Below are 25,399 nucleotides of genomic sequence, written 5' to 3'. Positions count from 1 at the left end.
TGCAGATGCAGCCCCTCCTCCAAAGGGAGAGGCTTTGTCGTCGATATCGGTTCTGACAGCCAAGGCGGGCGCGTTCTTTATCGGGGTGCTTTGTCGAGGGCAACACCAGATGGTGTTGACACAAGGGAGGGAAATCGATAGTTGCTCCATCAAAGGCTGAGACGGTGGAGAAGGCGAGACAATGAGGACATGGGGCGGATGCAGGAACACGGGTGCGAGGCTCAGACAAAGTGATTCAGGCTTACCTTTGTGGGATGCTTTGAGGTTGGTGGTAGTGGTTGGAGTGTCGCGTTGGGATAGTCGGACTATCGGTGGTGATTCAGAACCAGTCTGGGAGCGGTTGACAGCACTGCTGAAGCTGAGGGTTCCGTCTAGGAGCCTCGGAGTATCAAGAGTTGGTGTGGTTGGACAACAAAGGTGAGGTCCAACGATAAAGGAATGACAGGGAAGGGAGAGCCGAAGGAGCGACGACTTGGTCTGCTTTGCGATGCCGAAGGGGAGATCGGGGAGGAAGTCGAGGGCTATTTCAACGGTTCAACCGGAGGGGCTTGGCTTTGAGTTTTGTGGTAAAGGAGTGGACTGCAATGTCGTAGACACGCAAACAAAGGAGTGGACAGCCGAAGGTGGAGGAGAAAAGAAGGTCGGGCCCTGCTAGCGGTCGACGAGACTCTTGAACTTGGAGGGGGGTGAAGAGGGAGAGGGAAGAGGTCGAGATGGCTTCGGGCGGACGAGGACGTTAAAAAGGAACCGCACGGCGGGTCGCAGATGGCCAGCCGCTGCGAGACCAGGGATGATTGGCTGCGCGGTATGGATTGGATGCTTCGCAGGGGATCCAGGGATCTCGCCGGGGGCTGCAGAGGAGTCGAGCGAGTGCCTGGAGGAGGTGAGCCGGGGGGGGGTCCGCGAGGGGTGCGCTAGCACGGCAGGGATCGCATCGCAGCACGTACAATGAGAAAATGAGCCAAGGTTTGTTAGTGAGAGCGCCTGGGTGAGGTCTGAAGCTTGTCGGTGGCGTCTCTTGGGAGCGTGAGAGTGGAGGGGAGGCGGACAGAGGTGGAGGCGTTTCGAAGGGAAAGTGAAGGGCGACGCCCCAGAAACGGGAAGGAAGGACCCCAGCGAGGAGGAGATGAGGCTTGTTTGGGGCGCCTCGCCAAGGGCATGGCAGCTGGCCAGCACTGGCTGTGAGGTTCCAATGCACTGCTGCTAGACTGACCCCTGGCGCTGAGCGCTTCCATAGTGGGGTCGCGTGCACCAGGGGCATGCTTCCCTGTTGGGCGCTAGAAAGATCGTGCTGCAAGGCACCAGGCACAAGGCAATGCGCGAGTGCCTTGGAGACCAGGCATGACGAATGAATGCCTAGGGTGTCGGGTGGCATGGAAGCTTGGGAGAACTTGGCAGAGCAGATTGAATATGTTAACAACTCAACAGGTATTCACTACAGTTCAATACAGACAAATGAAATTCAATAGATCCTCCTTACAATATCTCTAGCGTCAAACTTGATTCCATTCTCCATCGAACAAGCTAGCAATGGCGACACATCTCCACGGCGATGGCCTTCCTCGGTCGTCGGCAAACGCACGGACCAACCCTCAACCTCGAACAAGTCGATGAAACCCCTGCTTTTCCGCTCCCCTTTTCCCGCGCCTTTTTGACGTCTCTGATGAAATGGAAGAGCCCGCCTGGACCGCAAGAAGCGCTGCTGCCCGCGCTGCTGCATCGCCTAGGTCAAGCCCAACTGGTGCCGCATTAGCGGGCGCTGACACATCATCCATCACCAACTTTGCATTCTGCATTCTGCATTTGCGCATCCCTGGGTCTGGGCAGGTTTCAAGGAATACGCCGAAACACGTCAGGAAAGAGATCTACGACGAGGCTTGCATCTTGACTTCTTTCTTTGACTTGGTGAAGCCATCGCTTAGGCGGCAGATGGCGGCGGTCGGGACAGGCCCGAGCATCAGCGAGGCAATCAAACACGCGACCAGAGGCCCCGGCCAGGCTCAAACAGAAGCGGGATGAGAGCAATCAGCCGCGCATGCCCTTAGCTCCCTCCCATGTAATTGATCTAATCTCTCATCTGGCCTGTTGTTTGATGTTGAATTTGGAGTTGCCGATGCAAGCTGTTGGTGGTTGCTTCTTCTTGTTGGTGCTTCCCCTCCTAGATGCCGTCGTATCCTCTCCCCTGGACTCATCATCCCCCCATCATGGTACCTAAACGAGAGACGCTCACTCTACTTCTAACATCATACCTTGTCATCTCTCTAGCCAACGAGCTTACCCCCGATCGGTACCGGGCCCTCCGAATCGGCATCCAAATCGAATCGAGGCCCTTCTCCGCTGCTGATCAGCTCTCATCACGCTCAGGGAGAATGATCTAGCCCTCTGACTCGCCCATCCTTTCCTCCTCTAATGATCTCCAACCGGGCACCCCCCAGGAGCGGTCCACAGCTGATCATGCTGGAGAAAGCTGGGCTTGGCTTGGTGGAGAGTTGCTTGCGTGTTCCCCCGGGAAGCCAAAAGCCAAGTCTGCCAGCCCCAGGGAACATGCAAGCCTCTGGTATCTAATACGTACGTATTCCACATTCGCCATCTCGACTAGCCTGAGCTTCAATTGCCGGAGGCGTACTGGCCCCGAGGATCCGAAAAGCCTCGCCCTTCCCCCCTCGGTAGTAAAATCCAAAGAGCTGGTTTCCGTTTGCGGGTTACACGGACTAGCGTCTGAGCCAGAATGCCACAATCGCAGAGAGCTTCAGGTTAAGATTATGCCTCGTATCCCCTTTGGAAACATGGGCATTCGATGCATTCTGCTGCAAGAAGTCGAGCATCAACAAACACGAAACGCATTCCTTCAGGTCGTGATCTGCCATGCATTGACCTCACCTGTGTTGACCAACGGGAGCTGGAGGTACGTACCGCTCCCCTTTCCCGTCCCTTGCAGTTTGTAGATGTGGCGCGTGCTGTGGCGAATGCTGTTGGTCGGCTTTAACCAATGAAAGCCCCGTCGGCCGCCCTTTCTCCACCAAACAAGCTCCCCGGGAGTGGAGAGCCTCAAACCACCTCTTCACGGCGGGTCGAGGCGGGGCCTGCAAGCCTTGGAAACCCGCTAAGGCCGTGCTCCGGTACTCTCTCTGAAACGGGACTAATTTGGCTGCTCCGTTCTTCATCTCCCGACCAGGGAGGGCATGGCATCTATGCTGCATTGCCAACAACAACGGCAGCAACTGCGCTCTTTTGCGGTCTGTCATGACTTGTCACCGCCTGATCTTGGCCTGGTCAATCAGAGCTGCTCATCTCATGACCGCCATCAAAGACCCCGTCCTGGATGTCATCGGTCATGTCCAAGGCCCCGGGAATGCTTCGCAAATGGCCTCAAGCTCGGCCGTCTTTTCCTTGCTCCAACCCGTACAGTTCCACATTCGGGCATTGGTACGTCGCAGAGTAACATTGGCAGTTCTCCCCTTTGCTGCAGGCTGCCAGCACTGGTGAACCCAACCCCAGGAGCCTGGGTCCAGTCCCGACATTTCCTTCACCTCCTCGACTGGTTGTCTGATCTACTGCAGGCCAGCCATGAACTGACCATGGCAGATTCTTTCAATGTGTGACTGCGTTGGCTTCAGTGGGTGCATTGCTTCGTTGGACGTACAACCCTTTCTCAGCTGTGCCTTGGTTTACTCTCGCCTCACACACCCCCTCCCTTTTTGCCTCCCTCAAAGCCAAGGAAGCCATCACGCTCATTGTCTTGAAACTACCAAGCTGACGAGACGGCGATTCAACCCCGATCTCCGAACCTGGGCGACATGACATGGAAATCCTCCAGTCCCGTTCTCTCCCACAACCCGACCACAGGCTAATTGACATTGAGTTTCTGAAGCAATGCCTCCGCCTCGTGGCGTCCAGCCTCATTCCTTCCAACAACACGATCGCAACTTTTAACAGAATTCCAGCAATCCCGAACCAGTCTCTAACTTAATGTTCGGGATATGAGGTGGTCCAGATCCCGGTGCTTCGTGGCCTAGCAGAGTTTATCGATCAGTAGCCGAGTCTCATTTCGATGCCGGCAGCACCGAAGACTCGGATATCCTCGTCTATCGGGTTTCAAGACCGGGCAGAGAATGTAGTATGTCCCGGTCCGAAACTCTGCTTCGGCTCCGTCTAGTTGGGTCTCGTGCCTAGGCGTCAGTGTAAGTCATGGCTGAACCCAGACGCAATATCCGGCTCGACGTCTATTTCATCACCCGTTCGTATAGCTCATTGAGACGTCGTATTCATGTCGATTAGTTGATCCATCTCAATCCTTCATCATCCTCTAAACTTTGACTGATTGTTGTCCCCATCGCCAACATCCCAGCATCCTAGTCATATCCCAGCACATGGCTCCCCTGCTCCCCACAAGCCCCTTTCACTCTCTCCCTCATCCCACAACGTGCGTGACATCTCACCATTCAATCACCGACTCGAAAAGCAATAAAGGAAAAAAGTGTGAAATTTCGCCAGTCCGCGGCTCTCCGGCACGCATCCAGAAGCACGAGAATCCTCCTCGCACGGGCTCTTTCCATGCCGGGGATGTTGGGCCGCTCACAACATGATTACACACGTCGGGGGAGGACATTTCCCGACGTTGCTGTCGTCGGGACAGCGCAGAGGCTTGTTGTCTGTGCATTATGTGCGATGTGATATGTCGATCAGTTAGCTGGTTGGTTGATCAACGTGGAGGCGCAGATTGGCGGTTTGAGGTGCCAAGCGGAGTGTTGGTGTTGGCAACGTGTGCACTCCGCCATGAAACGTCGGTGGGATTTTCGTCTGAACTGGTTGGATCATTAAAATGAAACCGGTTCATCTTGTTGGGAGACGATGTCCTGGCTCTTGACCGTTCTTTCCAGCCTGTCTCTTTAAACAGATGTTCATACTTGAGGCATGAGTTGGTGGTAGTCAAGGGTAGGCATCGTCAGGTTGGATGTTGTATTCACCAGTTCTCTGAAGACGAAACACGCTGATACTTGTATCACTTTGTCAACTCACCGAGAGATGTTCTAGTGTACTTCAGGGCAGGTAATGCATTGAGGCCAAGGTGCATCTTTGTTGGGTACATTGTTGCTTGATGACGCGCAAACTTCGACATTTGTGTTTTCTCGCGCGATTAAGCTTCAAGTTTCGGCGTATTCAACAACGCATGACTCTTGTTATGAGTCAAAGACGAAAGGTTATCAAAGAACAGCTACACCGTTTCTAATCATTTAACCCCCCCGGTGTCTGCTGTTGTCGTTGCCACCACACCTTTGTTTTTGATAGTGATTTCTGGATAGATTTCATAGGTTATAGGGTAATAGGCCGAATATGTGATATAACCCATAGAAAACAGTTGCGGCGATGATGAAAAAGACTTAAGTTGGTCAACTGCGGCGCGGCCACGCATGACATCTCGGCTATTATTCCGAGTCACATGAATTTATTGAAATGGTGTTCAATCAATAACTGTCAAAGTTGGCAGTTGTTGTCGCGATCAAAGGCTCTCTTACATCTGCCTTCGCTGACCCTATACCGATACTGACCCAACCATCAATCACCAAAACAAGGGGAGAAACCCGTTACCCTGACTAAGAACCCGTTCGTCTATTCAGTAGCAGTTCTCGCAGCCTTCTCGGCTCCTTCTCCCTGCATCTCGTACCACCGCCAAGCCCAAGATGCGTGCCACACTTCTGCCGTGTTTGCCAGATCGCGAGCATCGCATTGTTTTCCTCATGGGAAACAGCATCTCCTGACATGTCGTGCGCCCCCTCGAAACAACCCGATCTGTTTCAAAGAGGCCCAGTTCTCGTGATGTTTTTCTTTCTTTTCTTTATTCTTGGAAGAGCTGAAAAAAAGGGAGGGGGTGTAGATGACTTGGGCCAACCAATGGTGCGGGCCAGCCTGGACTTAAAACACGGCGCTTCCAAGCGGCCAGTTTGTCGTTTCACCAAGCGCAGAAGCGCCCGATTGCTTGTCAAGCGTAGGTTCGTTGCGAGGAAAAGGAGGGAATGGTCAAGGGATGGTGAGGATACTACTCTGACTTACCAGTAGTGGTATCATTGAAGTGATTTCAGGAAATGAGAGGCAGACAGTAAAGGGTTGCTAAAATGAACAGTTGTCAATGCATACGCAGTATAACTATAACTATGGCCCCTCCATTCAATCTTTCCTACTAGACTTCATTTCAGCCTCGAGAGAAACTGAACTACGACACCAACGCCGAACCGGGTCAGCCCACCCGAAGAGGCACTCGCCGTCTCGGAGCCCAGCGCATGAACAAAGCCGCTTCACCACCAACAATGCAGCCGAGATAGACGAGCCCAACCATTATCACCCTATCGATGACGTGCACGTTGAAACGAAACGGGTGGGCGCATGCCGACGAGTTGCTGCCCCCCCGGCCCCAGCAGTTCTGAGCGAGGCCGAAACAGATGGCCCGGCCACCAGACTTGGGATGAAGCCGAGACGTGGTGGTCATGCGGCTGGATGTTTGTGGATAGGCTTTTGTGCCACTGGGAAAAGATCCAGTCATCGCCGAGAGAAGCTTCTTTGGGGTAGCATGATGTGACGAATCCTCAAACAGGTGGCATAGCTGAAGATGGCCTAATTCGTAACCATCGCGACCCGATGGCTGACGAAGCTTCTTTAAAACTCGACGTGAACTTGGCATAATCCATGTCCTCTCCGCTGTTAAAGCCATAGTTCCGGGCATCTAACCCTCGTCCTACCACCGGCAACGTTGCCTCCCACCTGCGTATCAGGTTACTACAGCCCAGGATGTCAATATACCCCAAACCCACCAGCAAGCACGGGGTTTGGACACCGCTGATAAGCTCGCTGGGTATTCTTGCTAGTTCGCATTTCTCTGGTTTCGCAAGCATGTCAGTTGGTTTCCACAACACCAAGCAAGGAGGGATCTCTTGCCGACGCAGGCTTCACAGCTTACCCGAGATGCGCGATATTCATGGAAAGCCTCCCCAGGCATGTCTCGGAAGGCCGTGTATCGGGCGTTCAAGGCTTTCTACATCATGCTGCGCGCGGGGTTCTTGCTTTGTGCCAGGTAGTAATGTGCTGACAACTCAACTCTGTAACTGTAGTTTGAAAATGACAGGTTGGGTTGCGAGGTGACTGACAATGCCGTGCTGGTTAGACGGGCCATGACATTCTGCAGAATCGGACACCCACAGCGTGCGTCGCGGGGAACGTGTTGAGCCGTGAGCAGTCCGAATCATGCTCGTCTTCGCTTGATGTTGTATAACTGATCTGCGGCTCTGTTCGTTGTGTGAGTCTGCCTCCGAGCACCTGACGGCTCCTCTCGGCGCAACATCTTAGCAGCTGTTTATTGAGAAAGCACCAAGTACTTGGCTGACAAGCCATTGTGTTCAGATTCAACAATTGGTAATCCACTCTGTGATTCATTCGGCAAATGTACATGATCGAGTCTCGATCTTTCAATGCTTCCAGCTCCTTATTGCTTCGCCTCCTCCTGCCCTGGGATAAATGGCTTGCCGTCGCCAGGGCCGATGCGCACGTCGGCAAAGATCTGCTTTGGTCGAAGGTGGACGGGGGTGACGTTGGTGGGCTGGTCGGGAACCTTCTTCTCGAGTTTCTACGAGCTGGCGTTAGTATATAAATCCTCAGGTAGTCGTGTGCTGGGTGTCCGAGGTGGCATACCAGGTTGTCAAAGACACACTTGTTGAGCTTCCACTCAGCAGGGCGGCACTGCCACAGCTGATGATTCCGGTCGTCCAGGCACTCCCAGTGTTTGCGGAACTCGGCGAGGCAGTGGGTGTTGATGTCCTGAATGCTGTTGATCCGGTCAGCGGCCATGTCCAGTCCACGCATTGTGTATCCTTCTAGTTCGATCCATGTCCAGAGAAATCAAGGCAACGTACACGCTGGAGGCGCATCGAGTGACCCGTCGGCCCTCCTTCAAGCACTCAAACTCTCCTCGGCCGGGGTTCTCGTTCTTGCATTGCATGTAGTCATCGTTGTAGTCGCGGCACCGGGCACCGATGAAGAAGGAGGCAGACAGAAGAGGCGCAGAGCTGGCACCGACCTCCTTCACGGCGGGGATATCATCGGGCAATGGGGTGGTGTCAATGAGCACCTGCTGGTTGAATCTGGTGGATCGATCGGTTAGCCATTTTCCAGGTGTCCCGGCAGCCAATTGCTCCCGCTGGCAGCTCCGGTGTCTTTATCGAAGGGTGATCAATCGTGGGTGGACGTACTGGGGCCTGCGGGTAGACATGGTGCCGATGTTCTGCGCTTCCGGTCTTCGAACGTTGCGGTGATTCCAGAGACGAGAGTGGGAATGTGAGGTCGTTCGGCTAGGATTTGAGAGCGTAAGGACGGAATTGGTTTGCTGTGATTGGCCAGTGTGTGGGGCGAGGCTGGTGCACGAGGCTGAGATGGGGCGTAGTGAAGGTAGCTTTGTTTTGGTGGCTCCAGCTCCAATAATTTCGAGATAGCCCAAAACAAAGGCAACCATCGTCGACTTGACTCTGCAGCCTCGCAACGTCACAAAGGCTCTACACGACGGCAACATACCAGCCTTGTCACTGTCCGATCTCCTCAGTCGCAGCGTCGTGCCGGTTCATCTCCTATAAGAGCGACTCTAGCTGAAGCTCAAGCTCAGCTCGCCGCGACACCAAGCTCCTATTCGCAAACCTTCATCATGTCGCTCTTCGGTCAAGCCAAGCCTACGAGCTCCTTGTTCGGGCAGCCGCAACCTGCGCAGACTGCGCAGCCAGCCCAGACGCAGGGCTTCGGCTTCGGCCAGTCTCAGATGGGACCCCAACCGGTCAAAATCAACTCTCTCGCCGCGTCGATCCAGCAACAACAACAGGCTCAGCAGATGCCCACTCTATCCCAGTCCCAAGCGCAGCTGGCAAACTCGCTATGGCAGCCAGGCAAAGAAACCCCCCGTATGTTGTTCAACTACTCCTGCCCGAGCGCGACGCAAGACTGACCATGAACCAGACCAGAAGCCCATCCTTGAGCAGATGAAGCTCGTAACGGAAAAGTGGGATGCCTCGAATCCCAACTGCGTCTTCAAGCACTACTTCTACAACAAAGTCGACGAGAGCATCGTCCCCTACTTCAAACCTCAAGACTACGAAGACCCTCGCGAATGGGAGGAAGCCCTGCAGAACAAGCCTGCCCCAGGCTTCATGCCCGCCCTCTGCCGGGGCTATGCTGCCCTTGCCGACCGTCTCTTGGTTGAGAAGCGTGCTCTCTCTGAACTCAACATCCGCCTGCACCAGATCAACGGCAGCCTGGACGCTATCCTCCAACGCCACGAACTCGAGACCGAGGTGCGAGCCGTCGCCGCTCACCGACGACAGACGACTATCAGCGAGCGATGTCTGGCGCTTGCCGCACGGGTACAGGTTTTGCGCAACCGGGGTTACGCGCTGAGCGGCGACGAGGATGATCTCAGCAGCCGACTCCAGTCGCTGGAGAGAGAAGTGCAGGATCCCGCGGTGGGAGCGAGGGAAGAGGAGCTCTGGAGCAGGCTTATCGTGCTAAGAGGGTATGCCGACCAGCTCAGCAAGGAGATGGACACGCCCGCCGGCACAGAAGGAGCCATCCTCGACCCAGAGCACGAGGCCAAGGCAAAGAAGGTAAGTTTATATGTTATCGCATTTGTGGACCGGCTTGGCTAACTTGCGCTAGGTGCTCGAGGACTACGAGAAGCAGATTCAGCATATCAAGAAGGAGCTTGAGTCTCTTTCGATTGACTACACAGAATGGGAGAAGACACGAAACCCCCACTCGAAATAGACGATGATGGGTTAGGCTGTTGGGCATGAAGGTAGAGCAATTACTTGTCTTTGATAATATGTACTTTTGTGGCATTGTGTGGGAGTCGGGACTTTGAGGATACGGTCATCATAGGCGTCACACGGGATAGGAATATTTCAAAAGCAAAGACTTGAGCAAAAGACAAAGCTTTGAGTCTCGTCTTGAATATTTGTAAGCACCACTGGTGCATGTGTGTGTATTCATGGGAGAATATCGTTGCGTGGCTCCATCCACGTCTTCCAGGTAGGTATGATACAGATTAATCGTGAGCCTTTCCGTCTATCCGGTCCGCCTCTATCGTACACGGAGCGCCATTGTCCGCAGAGCCTGCAAGCCCGAGACTCCATCAATGTAGCATCCTTGGGTCATGTCTTTTTTCGATTCGTTCTTGGTGAGGGGCGGGGTTTAAAAGATCTTGCCGCAGAGGTCAATAGCGAAGGGGGCTGAGACACAATTAGCGATGTGCTGCGAGAAAATTGAAGCGCGGGAGAAGTCGTACAGAGGTACAGGAGGACAGCGGTGGCGACGGCCTGCTGGATGGTAAAGGTAGCCTCGGCCTCGAGGGCGCGAATCTCCTCCTGGGACTGCTGAGGGGGGGCGACTGCGAGGGGTCAGTTTGAGCTTCTCAATGCGTAAAAAGCGCGGGTTCCATACATCCTCCGAACATGTTGACTGTGTATATAAGGGCGTGAGGGAATTCAGCGTTGGGCAGTGCGGGTTGTTGGAGCTATGATGCTATCTCCAAGTGCCAAAGAAATTTGACAAGCGCCTTGGGCGGCAGAGCCGCGCGGGCCAATCAGAGCCTGCGATCTCGGCCGGGTCGGGGTTCTTATCGATAAGCCTATCGCCGAGTCCGGATCACAGAGGACGGGACGGGATTCAATACATTGCTCCGGGTTTCTTTTTAGAAACGAACTTCTTTTCAGAGGCTCCGTACTCATAATTCTGTTTTGAGCACTACCTTAAGCCAAGCTGTAATTAACACATCCACCGTTTTGCAACAAAGACGTTGGCATATCTCGCCTTGGTCACTCTCCCTCAATTACTGGGCATCAAACCCAAGATGGGAACGAAACAAGTCCATTGCAAGGTGAGTATACATACCTCTTAGCACGAAACTTATTGGTCCATTAGTGTGATCGAGATGGCGATTCTTCACTGCAATTTTAACCTACCCTGAGGCCAAAGAAGTTCAGCATTGTCCGCGCAGATGAACACACGAGATTTTCACTGCAATTTTAACCCCTGCCGAGGCCACTGAAAATACAAGATGAGAACGAAAGTAGAGGGTGAAGCATCTTCCCCGTGTATGGTCAGGCTCACACCGGTGTCGCGGCTGGCTCAGCCATTTCAGTACAATTTTGACATTCGCCGCGTCCGGATCACGGAGGAGTTTAGAACGGGATCCAATACAACGCTCGGTGCTTCCTTTCAGAAATATGAACCTCTTTTAGAGACTTTGTATTCATGGCTCATCATTGGCTCATCATTTGATTACTTTCTGAAGCAAAGTTGTAATCTTGGTGACTCTAGGTGGTACTTTAGCATATGGCCCAAATTTCTAACTACGTTACAAGACAAGGTCGGAGGAAGAGAAGTTGCAAGATGAGCTCCTGGTCCCTTGCCGCTTCGTGATCAGGCTTCTTGCTTTGACATGAAAACTATCCATGGCGGGCAGTATGTCTAAGCTGCGCATTGGCAGTGTTGAGAGCCGCACTGCGGTGTCGAATCCTTCACTGTGATTTTAGCCCGCTCCAAGGCCAGAGAAAATCCAAGATGTGAACGAAAGAAGAGGGCGAGGCACATTGCAACGGAGTATAGGCAGTACAATTTGTTGACCCATCTCTGCATCGGCGAGTCCGCACCAAGACGCCTCAGCCACTCGGCCACGAGTCACTGCGGGACGAGGGCATCTTCACTGCGATTTTAGCACACTCCGAGGCCAGAGAAAATACAAGACGAGAACGAAAGAAGAGAGCGAAACACATTGCAAGGGGGCATGCGTTGAACAAAACTGGCTGGTCCACCTATGCCCCTTTCTATGTTCTCTTGGATTCGACGCCCAACCTCTCGTTCTTTGACCTCGGAGTGGGTTAATATTGTAGTAAAAAGAAGTATCCAGCTCAGTACCTCCGAGCTAAAAATTTCACTGCAATATTAACCCACTCCGAGGTAAGAGAAACTGGACAACGGATCTGACGTAGCTCGCGACGTCTGTGAATTATTGGTAATAGGTTATTGTCATAAACAAGGTAGCCATTGTAGACTGAAAAGAAAGGTACGGTTGTAGTACATGGTTATGAAGATAGAAGGTGGCAGATCGTTAATGTCAACCTGAAACTTTCGAGTTCAAGCAGTCCTGTCACTGGTCTAGGTATGGATATTGATATGGGTGATTTATTGAACAGGTATCTGCCATTCATGGAACTAACAAGTCGAGAATTCATCTGTCCAAAAGCCATCTCTGTTGCGGCTCTGTAAGCTCGTCGAAACCTGGTTATAATTCACCAAAGGGTACTCCGTTCGAAGGGAAGACACAGCGCATGGTCCAGTTGGTGGTTCATATCCAGGGTATCATCCCCTTGAATCTATTCATTCATGATCATAAAATCGCAGATCCAAGACTCCTCATCTGCTTATTTTCTCTCTATATACCTTTTACTTGCTTTTACCATTTGCCAATCCATTATGCTTCGAAAACCAAGGACACACCGTCATCACCAGCCGTTACGATCCTGGCACCGGTTTCACCCTGCACAAAGCCCAGAACACCACCACCCTCGCCATCACCCCGGTGACCCTTCCACTCCTTCTGGAGACCAGCCTCTGCAGCGGTGGCGGCAGCGTTGGGGTTCGTCGCGCCAGCGCCACGGAGATCCCACCGGCGCACCACACCGTCCATGCCGCAGCTGGTGAGCTGCCATGAGTTGGGGATGAACTCGAGTTTGACGACTGAGTGCTCCTCGTGAGCACCCGCGATGTGGCGACGGACGGCGAAACGGCGGGTTGCGTCGTACACGACGATAGAGCCGTCGACGGAGCCGGCAGCGAGGAGTGTACTAGGAGGAGTGTTGGGGGTGGTGACGACAGCGAGCGACTCGATACTCTCGGACTGGGTGTGAAGAGCGGCGAGGATCTGTCCACCAGCGGTAGATGACGATGCGCCGGCCGCCTTTCCTCCGCGGCCCTTGGCCTGAGGCTTCGCACCAGCAGGAGCAAGTCGAGGAAGAGAAACAATCTTGATAGCACCAGTAGCACCACCAACAGCGGCGAATGTGCCCTTGGGATCAATGGCAAGGGAGTAGAGACCACCCTCAACCTCAAAACGCTGATCCTCAGCAGTCAGAGACACGGCAGTCATGCCATTGTCGCCAACAAGGTTCTTGGCTGCAGCTTCGCCCCAGACATCCCAGACATAGAAGCTACCATCCTCGGAGATGGTGGCCAACAACTGACCATCAGGGGTCCAGGCGCCGGCTGTGCAAGAGCCAGTGTGAAGGAAGTAGGACTGAACGATCTGAAGCGGGTTCGCCTTGTCGGAGGCATCAATGGTGTAGACCCAAACGGAGCCATCTGAAGCGCCGAGGGCAATGGTGTTGGGGTTTGTAGACGAGGGGCACGGCACAAGCCAGTTCACCTCGGGCACCTCTTGCGCTTCACCCAGGAAGTCCATCTTGAGCGAGGCGTCGGCCCCAACGGTGGCCTTCCATGCGCGTATCCTGCCATCGAGACCGCCACTGACGAGAACATCACCCTTGGGGAGCGTCCAGGCGAGCGTATTCACTGAATCTGAGTGACCGTCGATGCTGAATAGGGAGTCAAGCTGAGTAGTCTTGCTGGCGGCAGCGCTAGGGTCGCTCGAGTAGCTGGCAGGCAGAGGAGGTCGCGCCTGAGCAGCAGAGTTATCAAAGACCCAACCGGCACCAGGAGCGTCGTCTTCTTGGCCAGCCGAACCGCCGACGGCAATGATGGAGGGGTAGACGGGGTGCTGGGCGATGGCGAATAGAGAGTCTTGGGGGAGGTCGAAGTAGCCGATAGAGTCGTTCTGCAGGAGAAGCTCCTCGTTGTCCGAGTCCATGGCGAGGTCATCGTCTTCAGGGATCTCCTCGGCAGCGTCGTCAGCGGCGAGCATTTCCAAGTCGTCGACAGGCTCGTTCTGATCGCGGGGATCGCGGGGGTTGGAGGACGACATGATGGCGGGGTAGTTGAAGGTTTGAGATTTGTTGCAGCAGCTGTAACCCTCTGGGAAAGAAGGATGATCTTTAATAGATCGATAGACAAGAGATAGAGTCACGCTGGATACGAGCGCGCTCTAGAAGGGTTTGTCAGTCGAAGCTTGCTTGATAAGCAGGCGAAATGTTTTTTTGCTGCGTCGTGGTTGACGGGACAAGGATTTTTTTTCTCGACTGCGGGGTGGTGGCGGTCATGGCAGCTTCTAAGAAGCGCCAAGCAAATTGCGGAGATCTTTAATTGAACAGAACGAATTTCGAGATTCATCATTTAGAATGGTTTCTTCTTAAGAAGGATAGATATCTGCTGCTCATGTTGACTGGGACGAAAGTAAAATTGTTGGAAATCGTTAAAATTGAAATTGCTCAACTGAAAGATGCCCCAAGGACGCTATTTTGAATCGGCATTCAAGATCCCAAATGCCAAATATCTGAAGAATCTAGCAGTTCTCCTTCTCAAACGCCTCGCATTGTGAATCGTAATAGTATATACATAAAATAGTTAAGTAGAATGAAGCGAAGGCTATGTTGCTGGTATCATCGCTCAATAGTGAAAAACCTCCACTCCGAAATATCTCCCCCACCATCCACTCTCCCTCCACATCACCTTGGTCATGATCGAGGCGACGTTCCATCAGCCCTGTTAACAGCCGAATGGCTCAGCGCGGGCGAACTACCGTCATTGTTCCAGCCCGTATGCATGGGGCCGTCGCCGGGCAGTTCCGACACATACGAAGGACCTGTGGGCAGCTCCTGTGGTATGCTCTGAGTTCCGTATAGTTCGCTCACGCCGTGGCTGGGTGGTAGTTCCTTGGTCGCGTCGGGGTCGTCGGTTGGGATGGCGGTTGTGCGGTTCTTGCGACGACGCCACCAGAAGAAGCCGCCGATGAGTGCGCCGATGACGACGATGGGAATTACAACGGCGATGGCGACGATACCACCTGTACCAATTCCACCGTCGTTTCCGCCGCCGCTGGGCGATGATGTCTCGGCTGGTAGTTCAGTCGCGTTGCTCGTTCCGCTCGTTTCTTCAGCCGTCGTGGTATCCGAGGTTGTCGTCGCAGATGTTGAGGCGATATCACTGGCCTCATAGACCATCTTCAGTTCGTACGCATTGATTCCATCACCGCCGCTCATCGTCACGGCTGAAGTGGACTCGGTTCCGCTAACAAGAGTCGTTACGAGCAACACAGTCCTCGAATCGCCCGCGCTCCACGTGCAGTACAGACTCTCCCAAGGTCCCTCGAGAGATTGCGGGTCTGAGACGCACCACATCTTGATGCCGTTGCGTTCTGGGCAACACGTCACGGTGGTTCTATCATCGCCGCTGTTGGATCGTGTACAGCTCCTTTGCGCCGTGTACCCGGAGGGACACGCTGTCCCGGGAGAGTAGTAGGCTGTTGGGGCTGGGTCGAAGTCGTCGGGGAGACATGATGTTGCAAAGTCGATGCCCACGACTGTCCGGCTCGAGATGGCGTTGCAGGTGGTGCCGGGTGAGTAGTCGGTGGGAAGGGGTCCCACAATGGATATAGATGTGGATGTCATTGTGTTGGAGTGTCAAAGAGGTCGCCTTCTCAACGTCCTGCTATGTTGGCGATCAACACCAAAGAAACAATGGATGGATATCGTGTCGTACGCTGCAAGGAAACCCTCGGCGCTTAAAGAAAAGCAGAATGACAAAGCAACCTGCCACCGGCAACAACACCTTCATCTCTCACGCAGGGGTCCTTCAATCGTAATATGCCCTTAGTGTTCCAGCAGGACCTGGGTCCAATTTCTCCATTCACATCGTGTCGGAGCGTCTGGGCCAGTTGTGGGATCGTCTTCCCTGCTCAGCCCTGGGAGATGGGGGCTATCGTTGCCTCAAGGGGCTAGACTCGAGCCGCAGCCCGTTGGACACGGAGAAGGATCGTCCAGCTTCGCCTCTCTTGAATGGACCATGATTCGGTCGATAGTCCTCTTTGGAACTTGGCTTCATTAGCTCAGGGCTTCATTTGCTGGATCATAAATAGCAACTCAGATAATCTAGCTGCAAAGAGAACTGCGGCGGCTGTTGTTGCAGACTCGAGTCTCCCAAGCAAGCCACCATCCCCAACTCTTGAGGTTCAAAAGCTTGGCTTCGAGCCAAGAACCCATGTGAAACCGCCACATGCACCGGGCCTAAGGGGAGACGCTTGCAACGGCCGCAGCGGCTGCAACGCCTCCCGAGCAGCGCCCCAGACGCCGTCGTATCCTATTCGACAAGATGGCGATAACTTCACTTCCATCTCCACAGTGTCTTAGAGGAACACTCTTGACCATTGCCCCAACCAAGGCATACCGACACGCGATATCTTTAACCACTTGCGTTTGCATTCCTAGAAAACGCCGGACCCCAACTCACTAACAAGAATATACTCTCGCTTCTTAGTAGCGCTTACACCCGCTCCCTGCAAAAGCCCATCAGAAACCCATGACAAAGCAGGAAGTCTGGCGACTATCGATGCCGCTGATCCGCCATGCCGCGTAAAGACAACCGCGAGAGGGAGAGATCCATTGGGCTGACACCGGGTATCGAACATGGGGCCATCCTTGATGTTGGAGATTGGACGACTCTGAGGGGAAAGTCCCGAGCAGGCTTGGATCCTTGCATGTAACCCTAGGCTTTGCTCGGACTCGTCAGAAGTGCGAGGTACGCAAGGATCAGTTTTGCACCTCCACCCATTAGCTGGGATATCGTACGTGCAAGTCTGCAGGTTAGAGTGCGAGCTGTCGGCTTGTCATTGACAGACGGGCTCAATTGGCAGTTTAGGATGGTCAATTGGTAGAGACTGGCCGTTCCGTAGGTCACCCAGGCTGAATATATAACCTGACTTGATTCCCCTATAGTCTGGGCTTGCTTCGTTTACAATGGAGTCAATATGAACATGTGATACCAGAAACCTTGAATTGACCCCAGTCAAACTGGAAGACTACCATACCAGTATTGCTCGATAACGCCTATAAGTTCGCCGATCTGCCTAAGATATAAGATATTGATAGCTACCTACGAAGCCCCCGGCCCTTCCAGCTTAGTGAAGCATAGCCTAAACAACAACCTCCTCAATGGTATCTTGCATGTGCACCGTCAACGCCTGGATCCCCTGATTCTTCATCTCGGCCTATCCATCTAGCACCTGGACCCAGTTCTTTTCGGACCGCTTCCTCCTCCATCGCTCCTTTGCAGCCTGACGAACAACCTTCTCCTCCTCTCCAACCTCACCGGCCTGGCTTGCCAACTCGCGAATCTGGTACTTGATTCCCAAAGACAGCATCTTATACCACCCGCTGTGAATCTTACATCGCTTCCTCTCGCACATGCCCCTCACATCGTCGTCCTCGCCTAGGGGATCGCCTAGCTTGGATGCTTTGAAGATGGCCTCGCCCTCGGGTGACTTGGCAAAGGCTGCAAAAGCGTCCCGGGCGCTGATAGTGTCGAGACGTTGGTCGTAGCCGCAGATGTCTTCCTTGAAGTGACCCGCACTGATGGCTGCCTGACGTCGACTGTGTGCGAGATCCAAGAGAGTGAGCATCTTGTGGCAGAGGAGTGTCTCCTCAGCAAGGTGAAACCGTGCAGCGGCAGCGTTTTCTAGAAACTCCTTCTCTTCTTCGGACAAATGCTTCGATGCATCCTCTTCGTTATCTGAGAGATGGTCAATAAGCTACCCCATTAGAAACAAGTGACGAAATAACTGACCTTGCTCCTTCTTGTCTTCTTCTTTTGGCTTTTTATCCGAGAATGGGGTCTTGATCAGCCGCCATAGTCCTTCCTCATCCACGCCGGAAAGACCACTGCTCAGCAATGCCATGAACTCCTCCTGGACAAGCTGATCGTTGATGCCCCCCTTGCCTTTTGTCTTGGGCAACTTGGCCACCATCCGCTCCCACCAGGTCTGGGCATGCTCGTTCGAACAAAAGACGCTCTGCTCCTCCTGTGCTACACGAGCTGCCCGCCGGCAGCCACTCAGGGCGCAAGTCTTTTTGTATAATGTCATGAGATCGTCGGTGGTGCAATTTGGGCAGATAAACTTCTCGATCAGAGACTCGCCGATGTCCTTACTCATGTTGATACATTCTCCGTGAAACCAATCCTCGCAGTGTTCGCAGAAAATCATCCAACGGTGGTCATCCGGGCCGCGGCAGAGACAGTATGGACCATTGTCTGACTCCTCGGATGCCGCTTCGGAAGGGGCTTGGCCAGAGCCTGATGAAGGCGTGGACTTGGACTTTTTGGCAGCTCTTGGACCACCACTGTTTTTTGTTCGCTTGGTATTCTTCTTTACCGCAGACGCGGTGCCCTTCTTCTTTGCTGCTGTATGGGAAGGCATGTTGGATGGTTCTGTGGTTGTAGATGGAGGATGGGAGGGAGACTTGGAAGAAGAAAGATGGGCATCTGAGGGAGGATGAGGAGTAGAATCGGCCACAGTATCGCTTCTGGTATCATCCTCAGCAAGCTCAAATCGGGCCTGTTCAGCCCCTCCCATTGTGAATGTTTGTTCCATTGCTGACTTGTTGGTGTAGGTGAATGCAGATGCGGTCTCTGCAATCGCGTTTTTGCCCCTTAAAATAACCTGGTCACTTGACACAAACGCCGTTTTTAGATTATACCCATGAGAAACACGCCGACAATAAGTTTTCCCAATAAAAAAAAGCCTGATCTGTTGGATATTCGCGAAAAATGATGAATCGGTGTAAATGCTGGCTCAATGAGGAAAGCATTCATTGAATGAACACTCGAGGAAATTGAATGACTAAGCATATCATGCAGCAAATCCGCCTGCACCCCACCTGGGTTTTGGTAGCGCGCCGGCAAAAGCTCGGGCCCTGTAATTTTGGAGAGCTTGTGATAATCGGAAGATGTAAGTTAGCAGAGACATAGCTTTTGCATGAGCTTCACCGAAATCTCTCCGTAGAGACAATTCGTCATGTCCAACTCGGTCGCGGCTTCCAGAGCCCTTAGGGGCGTCTTCTCTACTGTCTCGACGCGGCAGTGCCAGCGGTGCTTCGCCAGCAGCGCCCTCCAGCCGAAACAGCTCCGGCCGACCCTCCGAGCACCCGTTCCGTCGAGACAGCCAATTACCCAGCGCCGGACCAAGTACAAGACGATCGAGCAGGCCAAGAGCCGATATAGCAATGGGGTATGAGTTGGCGGGATCTGCGAGAATGCGACCAGCAATGAGGAAATGGACGCTGACAAATGCGCAAATAGCCCTTCTCATGGAAGGCCGGTATCCTGTTCGTCGGCACCTGCGGCTTGTTGGTGTGGTATTTCGAGTACGAAAAGGAGCGCATGCAGCGCAAGAGAATAGCAGAGGCTGCCAAGGGCGTGGGCCGGCCCAAGGTTGGAGGAACGTTTGAGCTGGTGGACCAGAACGGGAAGCCCTTTACGAGCGAGATGATGAAGGGCAAATACTCTCTGGTGCGTCCCGTACTACTTGCGAACTTACCGCAAGGTCAATTTGACCATTTGGGCCATTGCTAACTTGTACAGGTCTACTTTGGTTTCACTCGATGCCCCGATATCTGCCCCGAAGAGCTCGACAAGATGGCCACCATGTTCGATATCGTCCAAGAGAAGGCCCCCGATGCTCTCCTCCCCATTTTCATTACCTGCGACCCCGCCCGTGACGACCCTCCCGCGCTTAAGGAGTATCTCAGCGAGTTTCACGAGAAGTTCATCGGTCTTACGGGTACATACGACCAAATCAAGGCTCTCTGCAAGAAGTACCGTGTCTACTTTAGCACACCGCAGAATGTAAAGCCAGGACAGGACTATTTGGTTGATCACAGCATCTACTTTTACCTCATGGATCCTGAGGGCGACTTTGTTGAGGCCCTGGGCCGACAGCACTCGCCTCAGCAGGCTGCTGCTGTTATTTTGGATCACATGAAGGACTGGAAGCATTAAGACGTACGGATTAATCTGTTCATGTAAAAGCAAAAAAGCGGTGCAGGAATCTTGGGCATGAGAGATGATGGTTTCTGTAAAAGTACTGTACCACCAGAACGATGATAGAAGGATGCCACGACGGTAAAACCACTCAATCAATTGTATACTTGTACATCTATCATCTAGCAGAGGCACAATATTGAGGGTTTCCCTATATCAATTGCCTTGTTGTTGGTGAGTTATTGGGTCCATCCGATCAGCACGTTCATCAACGCGTATCGGATATTGGCGGGGTTTTCCGACGATTGCTGTTATCGCTTATGACTCTAACAAATACGTGAGCAAGCTCCATGCCAACCGAAACATTTGAGTGACAACTCTTCTTTTCCACCACATCCGAAATCTCAGTCAGAAATACTTGCTTCTTCAACCGGGATTGGTCTCTTTTTTACTGTTTAGACAGCAACTATGCAACGTTTCGGCGCGATCGGCCAGTGCCGATTGGCTGCGCGTCGGTGTACCGCGCCGATGACGGCCGCTGCCTCTAGGTTCCCTCGCGGTATCCAGGGAGGCTCACGGGCGTTCCGTACTTCCTCCTTCTTCTTTTCAAAGCCAGATGGGTCATTAGTGAACCCAAATGACTTTCAGGAACCTAGCGAGGCGTCACGAAAGCTGTTCTCTGAGATTGCGTTTGCTTTCGAGTAAGTACCAGATGGCACCATTACACTGCTTCCTCAACCCTGAATTTGAGACATGCGTGCTATCCATGTTGAACTACAGACTGCTAACCCCTGACTAGCATCGATGGAGTTCTGTATCAGGGCCGAAACAGGGTGGAGGGAGCTGAGAAGGTGATCAAGATGATCCGCAGCAACGGTATCCGATATGTCTTCCTAACAAATGGAGGCGGCGTACCTGAGGTCAAGAAGGCCGATACTCTTCAAGAACGTCTGCAGATTGCCAAGCACGACGACGTGATACGTGGGAGGATGATCTTGTCACACACACCCATGAGCGCTTGGAGTGACGAGCTCAAGAATCACGGTACCATCCTGATCACTGGCTCTCATCCCGAGCAGGCCCGTCAGATCGCTCTCGAGTAAGTAGCTGCCCCTGAATCTTATGACGTCCTTGTGTGGCTAACTGTTTCAGTTATGGCTTTAAACGAGTCGTCACTCCTGCGGACATCCTCGCCGAGTGTAAGGATGTGTTCCCGTTCGATCATCTCGAAGGCGACATAAACGGAAGACCTGTGCCATTGCCCGATGGAAAGCGAATTCCTCTTCTTAAAGATCCTTACACAACAAATATCCCACACAATGCTCTCAAGATTGACCAAATTTTCGTCTGGAACGACCCAAGGGACTGGTCCGTTGATATTCAGATCATCCATGATCTTTTGATCTCACATGAAGGTTATCTCGGCACTATCTCGCATAGGAACGGTGATAAAGCATTGCCAAACAATGGCTGGCAGCAGGACAACCAACCCGGACTCTGGATCTCCAACATGGACCTTCTATGGAAGACGAATTACCCGGTGAACCGGTTCGGCACTGGCGCGTTTATGGAGGCTCTGAAGGGAGTGTGGTCGATGACGACAGACGGAAAGGAACTCGAGTACAACGCCTTGGGAAAGCCATCCAACTATACATACAAGTACGCCCACGATAGGCTGCTACAGTACTACCATGACATGGCCTGCAACAGGGGTAAGAGTCCCTCGCACGACATTACAAAGTGCCACCCTCTACGACGCGTTTACATGATAGGTGATAACCCTGAAAGCGACATCCGAGGTGCCAACGACTTCAACGCCGAGGACGGGACCGAGTGGGTGCCTATTCTGGTTCGAACTGGCGTCTGGCGACAGACCTTGACGGACAAGGAGCCGCGCCACAAGCCGGCGGTCATTGTCGACGACGTAGTGGATGCTGTTGTCTGGGCGCTCAATAACGAGGGTATGAAGGCGACAAGGGAGTGGCTCCTGTCAGCGATCTCGCATACCAAGGGTTATGTCAAGGTGCCAGAGCTGGAGCAGGAGGGCAGCGTAAAGGAGACAGGTGTTAAGTACCCTAGTGAAGAGGAAGCCGGCGAGGCGAAGCTTTAGGGTTTCACTGAGCTTGGATCATAATAACAGCTGAATGTTCATATAGAGAATTATACATAACAGATATTCTGTTCATCTCACTTTGCCATCAACCCCAATCGAGAACGAAGATTCGAAGAACATGACCAAAGCTCACTAGAGGAATTGCCGAGGGGTCTGCATGTTTCAGAATTAATGGTACGGTCCGCAGCCCCAAAACGTTGCCTACTGTTGCCTACTGTTGAAGATGCTGTTGGCGCTAACGTGTCGGGGATGCCGTTTTGACGCATGTCGCGGACCAACAACAACACCATTGCAACGTTGGCTTCGCACACGAGACCACCTGCTGAGAAGTTGTTGTCAGAAGGGGAAAGAGATGTAGGAGATCCTGAACTCTAAAGCCTCTGTTTGGTTCTGGTTGGCAATTGCAGAATCAGATCACAAAAGGACTATCGGCCGGCCCTGGGGCTGAGCCAACTCGAGGCCAGATGACCGTGTCTCAGGTTTCTTGGCCTGCAGCTGCATGAGATGGGATGCAGGTAATCGAGTTTCTGTCCTTTCAGCTCTGATGCGAGTGCAGCCTATAACCCAGCCTTAGACCTCGAGTGTTCCCAGCTGTGCCCTCCTTTCCCTCGTTCCTCCTTGTTCCCTCGATTTGGACTTGAATTCATTTAACTTGAAGCCATTTATACGCCCTACGTACCTCGATACCTCTAATTTTCCTTGGTGTATCGTGTACATATTCAAGATGGGGAAAAAGAAGAGTTCAACCAAGAAACTCGACTCGCTTTACGCTAAGCTCGAAATCCCGCAGGAGGGCAAGGTCCCATGCTTTGGGCACACGTTCTCCGGCATCCCATGTACGGCTAAATCGAAACAACGAAAGGACGAGATTGAATCGATTCTACACGACATAATCGAGACCATCGAGGATGGATACACAATCGATTCGAACGAGGTTAAAGAGTTGCTTGTGGATCTAGCCGAGCGGCTTACATGTCAGAAAATGGACCACGATCACTTGGTTCCTTGCGGACGCAGTGACTACGGCAAGCACAAATACGTTGCTTTTATACTTGACAAGAGATTGAGGAAATGGGATAAAGATTCGAATGACGAAACACCAGAGAGTGCAAGGAGTAACACACCGACCGTGCCTCAACATCATAAGCAGGCTAAATCGAGCGACGACGAAGACGAGCACGTGGAAAACGGCGATGAAGACTACGACGACGAACATCGGGAAGATGAGTACGAGAATGAGGATGATGACGAGAAGCTCAGCGAAAAGAACAGCGAGGAAGACTATGAGGAAATGACGGCGTCTGCAAAAGAGTCGACCAAGTCTAGCCGCCAAAGACCAGAACTCCACAGAGAGACGGCTATGATAGACAAGACGGCATGTGTCACACCAATCAAACAGCGCGGCAGACCAGGCCGCAACTCACGGCCGAGCACACCAAGAATGGGACAAGAAGTCGACGTCTTTGACTCTTTGTCGGTCCTCGACGATGCCTTGCCCTCATCTCCTGAGTCAGTCATCTCGCCAGGTCCCAGCGAAATCTTCAGCCCCATCTCGACTGCCTCGACACCAATGTCCATCTCTGACTCGGAGATTCGTCCGCGCCGCTCTCGTTACTCAAGAGGTCAAGATGAAAGTCCAACGCGAAGGCGACGATCTTCAAACGGTGACGACCCCCCCGACGGTGCAAGGGGGAGCAGAAGAGCTACCGACAAGGACCCTGCCTCTAGCCTGTCACGAACCTCTAAATACGGCGATGACTCTACTGCCACGAGGGAAAAGCTTTCTCGAAAGGGAAACAAGCAACTCGATCAGGGTTCCCAATTGGACGACCAAGACTCTGATAGCCAATGGCAGACGGACGACGAAGACGAGTTTGAGGAGCGACCTACAGGCAAGAGGAGAAAGGCATTACTTTCCCCGGGACTTAGGGATATGGAATTTAATGAGGTGCGCAAGTCCAAAAATCCGGTGGGAGACCTTCTGCATCGCTTGCATATGGTCCCTGGAAAATCGAGTCTCTCGGCCGGCTGGGTATACTGCTTTGCTGAAAAGACAGCTCCTGGGTATCTCAAGATCGGATACAAACAATACAAGGACGATGATGGCAACACTGTGCTATCGTTCGAGGAGCAAAATAACAAGGACCAGGTCATGAAAAGACTTCGGGAGTGGGAGCGAGATTGCAAGCACAACATAGACTACAAGTTCATCTACTATATGCCGTACGCGGCACGGACGATGGAGGGGTTAGTCCACCTGACGTTGCACGAGAGCAAAAGAAGGGCCCGTTGCCCCAACGCAGACTGCAAGGCGAAGAAGGGACACATGGAGTGGTTCGAGATTTCGGAGATCGAGGCCCGCAGGGCCGTGGAGGTGTGGCAGCAGTTCAGCAACCTCAAACCATACGCCGGTAATGGGCGACTGGAAGATTTCTGGTTCAACCACACATGCAATGACTCCGAAACCCATAGGGACTCGTCGATCAAGAAGTGGCTGTATGAGCGATGGACCAAGGTGATAGTCCCAGCTGCACTTAGGTGCATCGAGCTGCAAGAGAAGGGGACTCAACTTGCAGAGGAACGGAGGGAAGCACAGGAGAGAAAGAAGGAGCTTGAACATGAAATCCAGAGACTTAAGGGAGAGGAAAACAAGATTCAACAGGAGTTGGCTGAGTTGCAAAGCCAGCGCTGAGAGGACAGACAGGTGATGTTTGTCAAAAGCCGGCTCCAAGCAAACCACAGAATGTAGTATTTTGTAGAGATTTCACCTTGCGGGCGCAATGACCACATCTTTTACATGGAATGTCTACTATCTCGGCTTCTGTGTACGAGGATCAGTCGAGCATTGACAAGACCAATTCGTTTTTGAGCTGCGGCTCGGCCATCACCGGCACTACTTTCTTTTGTGCTGGGTCAATAACACATCCCCGAGGTTACATACATTGCATTAACCTGACGCCGTGCAAGGGATGACATGACGATACACGTCAAACCAAAGGATGAGCTTCATGGTCGGCAATGAAGCCGGCCGCAAGTGAGGCTATAAAGGTCCACCGAGGCTGGGATGGAGCGTGTTCTGGAGCGTGGGGGAGCATGGCGAGAGTCAGCCTGCAGGCTCTTGGAGGAGTATCATGACACGGCCGAGTGGGTTAGCTGTGGTGAATCGTCGCCATTGCCGTGACCGAGCCTATATCATCTATCTGGTCGCTTCATGTTATGCCGAGAATAGCCCCCACGGCTTCGGTGCCCGAGTGGGTCTTTTGTGCCGGGACCCGGTAGGCAGGATTCCGGATGGGCAGGCCACCCTCCGGCACGGACCGAGAACGAGAGGGTCAA

At 53.0% G+C, this 25,399-nt stretch overlaps 8 protein-coding genes across 8 annotated transcripts; 4 read left to right on the top strand and 4 right to left on the bottom strand.

The window, feature by feature from the left end:
• Window positions 1-7,474: 7,474 nt before the first annotated feature.
• On the bottom strand, window positions 7,475-8,257 carry LRP88_13434 (coiled-coil-helix-coiled-coil-helix domain-containing protein; the record flags this gene model as incomplete). The annotated part of the gene is made up of 4 exons (XM_083249805.1): window positions 7,475-7,615; window positions 7,681-7,813; window positions 7,902-8,129; window positions 8,238-8,257. The coding sequence occupies 4 exons, from the start codon at window positions 8,255-8,257 to the stop codon at window positions 7,475-7,477; spliced, it is 522 nt and encodes a 173-aa protein (XP_083094139.1).
• Window positions 8,258-8,683: 426 nt separating this feature from the next.
• LRP88_13433 (nucleoporin complex subunit 54-domain-containing protein) lies at window positions 8,684-9,792 on the top strand (the record flags this gene model as incomplete). The annotated part of the gene is made up of 3 exons (XM_083249804.1): window positions 8,684-8,933; window positions 8,989-9,632; window positions 9,685-9,792. 3 exons carry the CDS (start codon window positions 8,684-8,686, stop codon window positions 9,790-9,792), a joined length of 1,002 nt encoding a protein of 333 aa, XP_083094138.1.
• A 2,707-nt stretch (window positions 9,793-12,499) lies between these two features.
• LRP88_13432 (WD40-repeat-containing domain protein) lies at window positions 12,500-14,005 on the bottom strand (the record flags this gene model as incomplete). Its single annotated transcript, XM_083249803.1, has 1 exon — window positions 12,500-14,005. The coding sequence occupies one exon, from the start codon at window positions 14,003-14,005 to the stop codon at window positions 12,500-12,502; it is 1,506 nt and encodes a 501-aa protein (XP_083094137.1).
• Window positions 14,006-14,654: 649 nt separating this feature from the next.
• LRP88_13431 (uncharacterized protein) lies at window positions 14,655-15,587 on the bottom strand (the record flags this gene model as incomplete). The annotated part of the gene is made up of 1 exon (XM_083249802.1): window positions 14,655-15,587. The coding sequence occupies one exon, from the start codon at window positions 15,585-15,587 to the stop codon at window positions 14,655-14,657; it is 933 nt and encodes a 310-aa protein (XP_083094136.1).
• Window positions 15,588-17,182: 1,595 nt separating this feature from the next.
• Window positions 17,183-18,388, bottom strand: LRP88_13430 (uncharacterized protein; the record flags this gene model as incomplete). The annotated part of the gene is made up of 2 exons (XM_083249801.1): window positions 17,183-17,703; window positions 17,758-18,388. The coding sequence occupies 2 exons, from the start codon at window positions 18,386-18,388 to the stop codon at window positions 17,183-17,185; spliced, it is 1,152 nt and encodes a 383-aa protein (XP_083094135.1).
• A 597-nt stretch (window positions 18,389-18,985) lies between these two features.
• LRP88_13429 (SCO1/SenC-domain-containing protein) lies at window positions 18,986-19,968 on the top strand (the record flags this gene model as incomplete). Its single annotated transcript, XM_083249800.1, has 3 exons — window positions 18,986-19,198; window positions 19,270-19,479; window positions 19,552-19,968. The coding sequence occupies 3 exons, from the start codon at window positions 18,986-18,988 to the stop codon at window positions 19,966-19,968; spliced, it is 840 nt and encodes a 279-aa protein (XP_083094134.1).
• Window positions 19,969-20,418: 450 nt separating this feature from the next.
• Window positions 20,419-22,060, top strand: LRP88_13428 (HAD-like domain-containing protein; the record flags this gene model as incomplete). Its single annotated transcript, XM_083249799.1, has 4 exons — window positions 20,419-20,490; window positions 20,563-20,651; window positions 20,750-21,049; window positions 21,103-22,060. 4 exons carry the CDS (start codon window positions 20,419-20,421, stop codon window positions 22,058-22,060), a joined length of 1,419 nt encoding a protein of 472 aa, XP_083094133.1.
• A 727-nt stretch (window positions 22,061-22,787) lies between these two features.
• Window positions 22,788-24,755, top strand: LRP88_13427 (uncharacterized protein; the record flags this gene model as incomplete). The annotated part of the gene is made up of 1 exon (XM_083249798.1): window positions 22,788-24,755. One exon carries the CDS (start codon window positions 22,788-22,790, stop codon window positions 24,753-24,755), a length of 1,968 nt encoding a protein of 655 aa, XP_083094132.1.
• Window positions 24,756-25,399: the final 644 nt, after the last annotated feature.

The sequence above is a fragment of the Fusarium phalaenopsidis genome (genome assembly GCF_050370095.1).
Source record: "Fusarium phalaenopsidis strain FUZ10S chromosome Unknown contig_32332, whole genome shotgun sequence".
NCBI classification, from domain to species: domain Eukaryota; kingdom Fungi; phylum Ascomycota; class Sordariomycetes; order Hypocreales; family Nectriaceae; genus Fusarium; species Fusarium phalaenopsidis.
Note: the sequence above shows the minus strand (reverse complement) of the source record. Positions and strands in the feature narration are given on the sequence as shown.